The 10800-nt window shown below is 34.8% G+C and overlaps 1 protein-coding gene and 1 long non-coding RNA gene across 2 annotated transcripts; one reads left to right on the forward strand and one right to left on the reverse strand.

The window, feature by feature from the left end:
- Positions 1-2135: 2135 nt before the first annotated feature.
- LOC149394130 (MACPF domain-containing protein At1g14780-like) lies at positions 2136-6639 on the forward strand. The gene is made up of 7 exons (XM_089617291.1): positions 2136-2604; positions 3061-3299; positions 4058-4259; positions 4733-4810; positions 5012-5195; positions 5298-5464; positions 5708-6639. The coding sequence occupies exons 1-7, from the start codon at positions 2326-2328 to the stop codon at positions 6395-6397; spliced, it is 1839 nt and encodes a 612-aa protein (XP_089473417.1). The 5' UTR covers positions 2136-2325; the 3' UTR covers positions 6398-6639.
- A 573-nt stretch (positions 6640-7212) lies between these two features.
- On the reverse strand, positions 7213-9297 carry LOC149394131 (uncharacterized). Its single transcript, XR_016299780.1, has 2 exons — positions 9006-9297; positions 7213-7553 (listed from the first exon to the last, which is right to left on the reverse strand). It is a non-coding gene; the product is annotated as an uncharacterized LOC149394131 (long non-coding RNA).
- Positions 9298-10800: the final 1503 nt, after the last annotated feature.

A 10800-nucleotide genomic window follows, 5' to 3' on the forward strand; every position in this document is an offset into this window, starting at 1 on the left:
AGATTCTTCCCAAGCCATAAAAAACAAAAAATAATAATAAAATTGAGCAAACAAAGGTTATGCTTCTTATAAAGGTTATGCTTCTTATAAGATAACTTGTCACTTATATATCTTTATATTGAAAGTAACTCCAACGATGTGTTTGGTCTTGAAGTGATAGTGAGATTTGATTATGGGTCCTTATATTTCAATTACTTTGTTTCAACCCAAAGGCATAAACACGAAGAAGCCGCTAGGTAGAATGCCGGATACTAGTGTCATATGATTTCATTCAAGGAAAAATATCGTTTTCGTTCCGTATATAATCTTTTTTAATAGAAAATTGTATATATATATATAATATTTTATAAAATTGTATATATATATATATAATATTTTATAAATGTGTGCTATTAATAATATTTAATATATATATAATTTATAAATGTGTGATATTATCTATTAGGATTGTCTCATAGTATGTGTGATATTATATATAATAGAATTGGATATTATATATAATTTTTAAATGTGTGATATTATATATTAGACTATGTGTGATATTATAATTTATAAATAAAGGTTAGACTATGAGACAAATATCTAGTTAAAAAAAGATGGGTAAAAAAAAAAAACCAAACCGACAGCAAAAAAAAAAAAAAAAAAACCGACAACAGCCAAAAAAACGACAAAGAAAAAAAAACGACAAACAAAACGACAGACGACGAAAATCGATGAAAAACGACGACGAAACGAAAAATATAGCTTTCGTCGGCCGGAGACCTTCCGGCAACGACTTTTTCGCCGGAAATCCACGATTTTCGTCGACATTTGATTCCTTGGTTTCATTTATAAAAAAAAAACCCCGACAATCAATGAACTAACTCGTGATTTGCTGAGATTCTTAACAATATTTCCCTTAAAATAATGGCTCATTCTCACTTATCTTGATCGGATTTTATATTTGAATTGAATACTCGATTAAGTGGATTATGTTACCATATTAAGTATATTGAAATTTAATCTAAAAATATATTATTAAAAAATAAATAATGATCAAAGTAACTCACGATATCATAATGTGGAGGGAGGGACCATATAATTTAGAGTAATTTAGTAACGTAGCCAATTTTAAATATGATTTTAACGATGTAATCAACGTTAGATAAATTTTATAATTTAGTCATTTACATAAGTAAACAGTTATAAAATATCAAAAATAAACATAAGCGTGTAAAATAAACGGAAAACTTAAATTAATAAAAGAAAACTTGATATCGGAACTAATTTGACTACAAAAAAAAGAAAATATTATGAAATAAAGGGGGATCAAATCGTGTATTAAAACTGCATTATTTGGTTACGATCAAAACAAAAGTGTAAAAGACAATTCATTATTAAAATCAATACATAAATATAATAGGTAACCATGTAAAAATATAATAGGTAACAGTGCAAAAAATAACTACCCACTTTATCTTTCTTCTCGGTTACCGAACATTTCTTTTCTAACGTCTATAAAATAAACGGAAATTAAGCAAAAAAAAAAATTGATACAATAACTAATTGGACTACAAAAAAAAAGGAAAGAAAGTATTATGAAATAAATCAAGTTAACGTGCATTAAAGCTGCATTATTTGGCTGTGATCAAAACGTTGACTACATGTTTATGTTCAGCCGATTTTAATAAAGATTCATGTAGTAATTTGTTAAATGACTAATTAAGCCCCGTCATCATTTGTGGCTATATCTGAAACTTAAATGAAATGTTGGTTAGATTGTAATACCAACGTTTTAAATGGCTTAGTCCGTGTAATTTTTCTATAATTTAAGGTCAAACTTGACTCCAAATATAGAGAAAAGATAGAGGAATTGATATTTTTTTCTTTAAGCATAGTTAATTACATTAAAAAATCATATTTAACTACAGTAATATCTCTTATAAAATAAACATGTGTATTGTAAATTGATAATTTCCATATAATTATAAATAAATGGAAGTGGACACAATCTAAATAGATTCTCAAATCCGGGGACCAATGCAAACAATATTTATTAAAAGCGAACAAAAACATAAATAAATCTATTATCAGGGGTTAAAATATAATCACATTCCGTCATTACGCAATCAAAGCAAGAAGCTACCGAATTCAACTCTTCGCATTGTCCGTATGGACTTTCGTCAAAGAGTTCTGCGCATATCTATAGAGATATATGAATATAATATATAATATATAGATACGTAGAAGATACGTTCCTTTGTACTACTATGCCTCAATCGATCGTTCGGTTGCTCTGCGAAGTCTAACTAACTAGTTTTTTTAGGCGGCCAGAGAATAACTCCGATGAAAATGGGTTCGTCGGAGCGTTTTGTGGAAGAACCAGTCGGACTCAGAGCCATGGAAGCTCTGGGAAAAGGCTTCGATCTGAGCAGCGATTTCAGACTCAAGTTCGCCAAGGGCTTGGGTCGCGGCGGAGGAAGGTTGGTGGTTCTCGACTCGAAGAACACAAGAGACGTCACGATTCCCGGAAGTGACGTCACGATCACAGGAGTCTCGGAGGATGTTCGAATCGATAAAGGAGATCGGATACGGTTCAAGTCCGACGTTCTTGAGTTCAATCAGGTGAATTAACTTTATATTTTTGCAAATTCGTTTTGGTGTGGTTTGTGTTTTGATGACTGCGAATTCGCTTATTTTGTTGAATGCTATGTGAGATTATTGTAAACTTTTTGCGAGAAATGTGCCCAATAATTATCAATTTTTTTTTTTTCTTTCTTTCTTAAATTAGGCCATATAGATAGATTTTTCTCAGTGATTCAAGGCTCAAGAAGTAAGGAAACAAAGCAAGTTAATTTTTTCATCTTCTAATTAGGATTTTTCTCATCCCACAACAATTGACCTAAATTCGATTTTTAGAGCCGAAGAGTTAATAACTAAAGAGCTGAGCAAAATCCTACCATGTCCTCCATTGTGAATGAATACGATTCGTGTCATCAATCAAAATCCTACCATGTCCTCCATTGTGAATGAATGCGATTCGTGTCATCAATTAGCCATCGCTGTGTTCTTCCTTGGCAGATGTCGGAGTTGCTGAACCAGAAATCTTGTGTGCAAGGAAAAGTTCCGTCGGGTTACATGAACGCCATGTTTGAAATGAACGGGAATTGGTTCCAAGACGCAGCGGACACCAAATACTTGGCGTTCGATGGCTACTTTATCTCCCTCTACAACTTGCACCTCACGGCCTCACACATGGTTTTGTGCGACGAGGTTAAGAAGTCCGTTCCATCTCATTGGGACCCACCTGCCTTGTCGAGGTAATTTTTTGAACTTATTTTTTTGGATGATGTTTCGTATGAATCTAGAACATTCCTCGGAAACGTGTGCTAAATTGGTAATTCGATACACATTCCTCGGAAACGTATGCTAAATTGGTAATTCGATACACATCGTGTGTAAAAAAAACTGCACTCTCCAATGGAGCCCCAGTTGTTGTCACGGAAGTTGGAAAAACTTGAAATCGGATTTGTAAGTTTTGAATCTCAAGAAGCTAGATCATTGGACGTGGGTCCCACTTTGGAACGGATAATAGCACTGGTTCATAAGTAATGAAGAACTTACGACAATAATTCACGCTGATCGATTGTATTTCGAGCTTGTACTTGTTAGTCCAAGTTTTCCTCTATTTGTACTCTGGGCGCCAATGTTCTCTGTAGAGCACATGAGAGAATCGTAAGCACAACTCTCGATTTATGTTACAGTGAAATTCTTAGCTGCAAAGTGGAGCAGCTCTGATATCAAGCGTGAACCATATTTGCTCTTTGCTGATTTTATTGTATTTTTAGATTTGATCGGATTTGGGGCTCAAATTCTAATAGCCCAAATAGGAATATTAAGTTGTCTCCTAGAATTCGATGTTAGGGTAAATAAAGTTCATTTAAAAAAATTGGCTTCATCATCACACACTTTAAGTTCCAATAGCAAACAATTATACCATAATGCTATGTTTTCCTTGTTCCATTTGCTGAAATATGATGATCAGGTGAAGTGAATACTAATAAAAATTACCAGGCAGGTTTATTGAGTCATACGGGACTCATATAATTGTGGGGATGGCTGTTGGAGGTCAAGATTTGATATGTGTTAGACAAACTCCCACGTCACCGATCCCACCAGCTGATCTGAGGAGATTCCTCGACGATCTCGGAGATGTTCTTTTCTCAGACTCTAGAAGCCCTTCCATGTTGCAGAGGAACGCAGGAGATGGGAAACACAAAGTATTACGGCTTCTTTTTAATTATATTGATTTCTACTTGGAATAGTAACAAATATTTTTTTTTTTCCGAGTTTGGTCGAATTTCACTTTGTGCCCCTGCATTTTTCAAATTAATACAAATATATCTCATGAACCCACTTTTTCTAATTCTTATCACTGAAACATGAGATGTTGTGAAATCTCGTCAAAGCCGTGGATAGCATAATAATATATTCTCAAGGTTTTGTGAAATAGTCAGTTTTCTTTTTCAATGTTTTTCGAATGTTGAATAAAATATTTGAACAATGGGTCAAGAAGGGTATGAATTCGAATCATTTAATAAAATCAGGGTTAGACATTTCATATTGAAAATGATGGGAACAAAATGCCAAGTTTGACCAGACTTCGGGGATATACTTGTTATTTTTCCTTTCTGCCTCGATATCTTAAGTTTTAAGAGAATATACAACTAATGTATTGAATTGATGCTCGCAGGTTCCAGAGGTGTTCAACCGTATATTGCAATCAAACACCATGCAACTCACCAGCATTTCAGAAACATCGAGAAAAGATGTAAGTTGAGACCATTCCCAGTAACATATTGCCAGTCAATTGGTTTCGGAAATTAGCTTTATGAGACAACAAAAAACCGAATTTCGTAAATAAATTGCATCACATATACAACAAGCTAAAAATAATAGTTTTTATTTTTATTTTATCGCATGAAAACAAGTGAAAATGGCTTATCCTATTTGAACGCTTTGAACAACACAGGGTCTCACTGTCATTTGTTCGAAGAGAGGAGGAGATGTGTTCTTGCACAGTCACACCAGTTGGCTTCAAACAGTGGCTGCCAAACCCGAAGCTCTCCATTTTAAGTTCGTACCAATCATTTCTCTTCTCTCTGGCGTTCCTGGCTGCGGTTATCTTAGTCACGCTATCAACTTGTATCTACGCTGTAAGGGAATTTTATTTTTATTTTTATTTTTTAAAGCTATGGGTAACTAGGTTGTGTGAGTTAGATGAGAATTTCATGTTTGTTTGGTGATTCTGATTTCAGACAAGCCTCTTATTGGGGATTTACTTAACTTCTTGGAGTTCCAAGTGCCAAGGCAATGGGCTCCTATGTTTTGCGAGTTGCCTCTTCGGCATCAAAGACGAAAACCTACTTGCCCGTCTTTGCAATTCAGTTTCATGGGATCAAAAGTCAACGTCAGCTCTACACAGGTATACTTACTACCCAAAAAAAAAAAAAAAAAATCAGACTACCCGCAAACAGGGAATTAGGCAGCTATTCCTCAAAAATGATTTTATTTTTTATATTTATAATTTTAAATTATTCTATTTGTAAATTTTACATTCTAGCTTCCCCTAGGAATTTTTTTTTTTTTTTTCAATTAGCCCTCCTCATATTTTTTCTTGAACACCCGAGAAACATTATATATTTTTCTCAACGCGGCCCCGTTTCAGATCTCGACGGACCAAAAACCAGTCGTGGGTCTACGGCTGTACTTGGAAGGGAAAAACAGCAACCAGGCGGCGATCCACGTCCAACACCTCTCGAGCCTCCCCGGCTCGATGAACGCGGCCGGGCGGTCCACCTGGCGAGGCTCGGACGATTACGATCTCGGTGACCAGTTCCTCGAGCCGGTTCGGTGGAAGAGATACTCCAGCGTGTGCACTTCGGCCGTGAAGCACGACCCGGCCTGGCTCGCCGGCTCCGGCTCCGGCGGGGCCTACGTGGTCACGGGCGCCCAGCTCATCACGAGAGGGAATTGGCCGAAAACCGTTCTCCATCTCCGGCTTCTCTTCACCCACTTGCCCGGAGCCTCAATCAGCAGGACCGAGTGGTCCGCGGCGCCCGAGTCGGGCCACAAGTCGACGTTTTTCGCGAACTTGAGCACGACTTTCGCGTTCAGCACCGCCAGAGCCGACCAGCACAGGAAAAACCAGCAGCCTCAGGCGTTGCTGAACTCGGGGGTGTACCCGGAGGGCCCGCCGGGTCTGGGCCGGGCCGCGAAGCTGGGACGGTTCGTTGACACGTCGGAGGTCTCGCGGGGCCCGCACGACGCCCCGGGACACTGGCTTGTCGTCGCAGCCAAGCTGGTCAAAGACGGGGGCAAGATCGGAATCCATGTAAAGTTTGCGTTGTTGGACTAGGCTTCGGCTTGTAAAGTTTTCCTGCGAGTTTTATTTTTATTTTTATTTTTTAAATAATTATATCAGGCTTTTTATTATTTGTTGTGTTCTTCTTGTGAGAGTATCTGTATAGGTGTATAAATGAATACTTTCATACTTGTGTATGAATTACTTGAGATCTATAATCCATGTCTCTGTAGATGTTTAAAGCTGTGAGCTTCACATATTATACTGGCCCAGAAAATATTATTTGATGTTTTTCAGGTTTTGGCTCTCACACCATTTACACATGTACACATATAATATATGTAAAATTGATTATGTTCAATGCACATATAACAGAGGATACCTCATATACATACTTGGAGATATCTCTAGGGAACGTTTTTATTGTAAAATTTTAAGAGATACCAATGTGGCATTGATATGGATTTGTTTTTGTTTCCTTTTTAGACCGACCATAAAATGAACGACATTCTTCATGCTACTGTACTTGTGACATGCTTGACATTTGTGTCTAAAATATAAAATTTATTAGGGTCTATTAAGGTATATAGCCACATGATATTCTATATTTTGCAATATAGCTCAACTTTTATATTTTTTTGGTAAATAGCCATCGGCTTTTATTTACAGCTGAATTGACGTTAATACCCAATAAAGTTTCCCGCCTACTCTGTCCGTGAAAATTAAATTAGAAATAAAATAATAGGGATTGATTATAAATCCCGAGAATCGAGGCTAAATTGTTGAACCATTATAACAATTTACACACAACATTTACTCACTCTCGAACAGAAAAAACAACCGAGAGAAAAAATGCAACTCGCGAATGATTGAAGATCGGAAAAGGTTTGTTTGTTTGTTTGTTTTTTTTTGTTTTTTTTTTTAATATTTACGACTGATTTTTGTTGTTAATATGTTTGCTTATGGGATTTATTTTTTGGGTTTATTTTCGTGATTTGAAAATTAGGATTTTTTGTTTTTAGATTACCCAGAAATCCTCCAACACCGGCGTTTCGGTATAAGCAGTGGCGTCCGATAGAGTATCCTCTTCCTCCTCATCCACCGCCTTCTTCCCCTTCTTCTTAGCCGACTCCAACGAATCTTCCTCATTCTCTAGCGCCGTGGCTGGAGCCTCAGTAACGTTCTTAAAAAGCTCTCTCAGAAGCAAAACCTCGTTGATCGCGAAAACCGCATCAGGATCTTTATTTGAATGTTGTAAATTTTTTCTTAATATGTGTAAACAATTGTAAATTGCTATAGATATCTGTTAATATATATGTAAATCTGAACTATGATCATATGAACACAAAATAAAATAAAAAATAAAAAAGCAACTAATGCGTATATTTTGGGCACATATGATTTTAGTCATCCACATAAATATGTAGAAATAACTATTTGTTATATTTTTGAAAATAATGACTCTTAACACGATTAAGTCAACTGAATAATTAATTTCTAAATTATGTTAACATGTGTCAATAACTGTAAGTTTTTTGTAAATATCTATTTATATGTATAAATGTGAATTACGATTTTAATGAACACAGAATAAGAAAAATAATTATTGCATATGTGAAATAATTGTTGCTATATTTTTGGAAATAAGAGAGAGAGAGAGAGAGAGAGAGAGAGAGAGAGAGAGAGAGAGAGAGAGAGAGAGAGAGAGAGAGAGAGAGAGAGAGAGAGAGAGAGAGAGAGAGAGATGAATTTAAAATTTAAACTGAAAAAAATTGCCTTACAAACACTACCGAATTTTTTATTTACAAAAAATTAGCCAAATAAGCAACCGAAAGTCTAAGAATTGCTAAATAACCAACCTTTTTGTAATTTTTTTTAAATAACCACCTTAACTTATTTACGGCACTCAAAAAGACAAAAAAATACCCAAAAACATTCCATCCTATTTTGAGTTTTTCTTGTCTTTTTAAGTGTCGTAAATAAGTTGAGGTAACTATTTACAGAAAATTTATAAAAGATTGGCTATTATACAAAATACTATAAGTCAAATGACTATATAACTAAAAGATCCTAAAATATATTATTACCTAAAAGTAAGTAAGGGCAAATATGAAAGTTGAAAACTTACCAAATGATGCTACGTCATGTCATGTCATCAAAGTAGCTCTTTACCAAAAATTTACGATGTGTTAGCTATTTAGAAATTGGTTTAGTTTTGGTGACTTAATTTGTTAATTATTTGAGTTTATTATGTCTTTTCAAATTCATAGTGATAAATTTGATTTTTACGAAGTAATCAACTTTTTGTATATATAGAAATTAATCATCAACCAAAATAAACAATTTTTTTTTTTTTTTACAAAAATATCCTTGTTAACTATCACTTCTACTTTAGAAAAACAATAACTAAGATAAACCTTCTGATCGACTTCCAAAATTTTAAATTTTGTACCGTGGAAAACCACTCATGCACAATTCAAATCAAATCAGCTAAAAACAAATGAAACCCTTTGAAACTTCAAACTCCTAAATTCAAAGGTTAGCATAATTAGTTAGCATATGATAATAACGGTTTGTAAAGTATACATTAATATCTATCAATTGCGAAAAATAAATGGATCCAATTGAAAGGGGTTGGTTTCTAGTTTCAACAAACCTCTACCTCTATTAGAGATGTTTTTCGTTGTGGTTGAGTACAACTTTTAGGAGAGAGAGCAGACCTTCGGAATGGTTAGGGTCGGCCTTGGGATGAGTTAGGTTGGCCATGTGACAACTCTCTTTGGTGAGGCGAGGCCTGCCTTAGCTATCCGCCCCTCTTTCTTTTCTCTTTTTTTGCTAAGGTCTTCGAGGTGATGAGTGGCAAAACTATGGCCACGGAGACAATTAAGTCTTTCGAAAGCATTGAGTGATGACGGTTGCGTGGCTATTTGAGATAGCATTGAGCGATGAGGGTAGCAGACTTCTTTGTAATAATCTCGTGTCAATTTAATTTACTTTTACCAATTACAAGTCAATTTACTCAATTAGTAAAGTTTACATATTTCGCTATCTTGATAAAAAAAAAAAGGCACTCTAGTCAACTAACCATTTTGAAACGTTATAATTTCAATATGAGCAATATTTTAAAAGTTTAAAATAAATAGTCAACACGTGTTAACATTTTATTACCTAAACGCCCTTAAGTGTTTATTTTAAGAAATATAAAAAAAAGAAGGTAACTATAATCCCACAAATCAAGGAATCGGTTATATGCTAATAACTACAATTAAATATTTTATTACAAATATAAAAAAAAAATCACAAACTCCGAGCCAACGATTAAAAAAAATCGTAAAAAAATCGAAAAAAATTATGTAAAGATAGTAATTTGATGTTTACAATCGAAATGAATTATTGATGATAATTAACACAAACTAACTGACGATTCAGCAGGTAAAAATATGAAATCATACAAAAACGAAGGCATATTAACGATAATTAACACAAATTAACTGACGATTGAGAAGCCCAAACAAGACATACTAACGATAATTCAGAAGCTAAAAATCTGAAACCATATAAAACAGTGCATATTAACGTTAATTAACAGAAATTTACTACCGGTTTGGAGAGGGAAAGACCTGAGAGAGAGGGAGAGAGTCTACACAGTGAACCCTATGGACTGTTATTACCAATTATTAACTAACATGATTGAAAAGACAAAAATCAGAATTGTTGTGGATGATCTTCGCGTCGATCTTGTAACCCTAACCCTAGTTTCGATCTTCGTACATGAGTCTACAACAAGCAATCTGCAAAAAAACAACAAAGAAATCAAAAGCCCGAATTTTTCTAAATCGGATAAAGACTGGAATACACAGTTTTGGAGCACAAAACGGCGAAATTTGGCTATAATCATTGAATGCTCGTGACAAAGTAATGAGGACGTTTATTGTTGATGTCGAGATCTCAATAATCACAAATACTATTTAAGATGTATTTATTTTATTTATTTAATAGGTCTCAGAATTATTTCGTATAAGACACAAACAATATTTAATTTAAAGAAATATTAACACGAATGGGCGAGCTCAACAAATGACTGAGAGAATTTGAATAAATATGAATTATAGAACGTAAGCTTGTGTGTGAAAAATGAGTACAACGATTATTATTTATAGACGAAGAAACGATCATCTCTAGGACACGTGTTGATCAGTTCATCTCCGATACGTCGCAGGTTGATCAAGTCTTAGATCCGGTCTTCTCGGTGACATTGCGGTTTGACTACGACTTCGCTCCTTGACTGGATCAACATGGGCGAGCTCGATCACTTCTCTGCGGACTGGGCTTGGGCTTTTTCATTGGTCAGACTGGATCATTTATTAGGCCTTCGGTCGAACTGAAGCCCAATAAATAATAAAAAAAAATATTATTTTTACACCCCCACATCTATGTTGGCCTGTTTCCCCTAAAAA

This window comes from Urtica dioica, chromosome 6, assembly GCF_054948205.1.
Source record: "Urtica dioica subsp. dioica isolate 48M chromosome 6, U.dioica_male_clone48M_v1_H2, whole genome shotgun sequence".
In the NCBI taxonomy this organism is placed as follows: domain Eukaryota; kingdom Viridiplantae; phylum Streptophyta; class Magnoliopsida; order Rosales; family Urticaceae; genus Urtica; species Urtica dioica.

What these genes read in the sequence shown, in the direction of transcription:
- LOC149394130 (XM_089617291.1), top strand. Translation starts at nt 2,326, where the DNA reads ATGAAAATGGGTTCGTCGGAGCGTTTTGTGGAAGAACCAGTCGGACTC. An exon ending in GACCCACCTGCCTTGTCGAG is followed by an intron (nt 3,300 to 4,057) that starts GTAATTTTTTGA and finishes ATTACCAGGCAG; the next exon opens with GTTTATTGAGTCATACGGGA. An exon ending in CAGAAACATCGAGAAAAGAT is followed by an intron (nt 4,811 to 5,011) that starts GTAAGTTGAGAC and finishes TGAACAACACAG; the next exon opens with GGTCTCACTGTCATTTGTTC.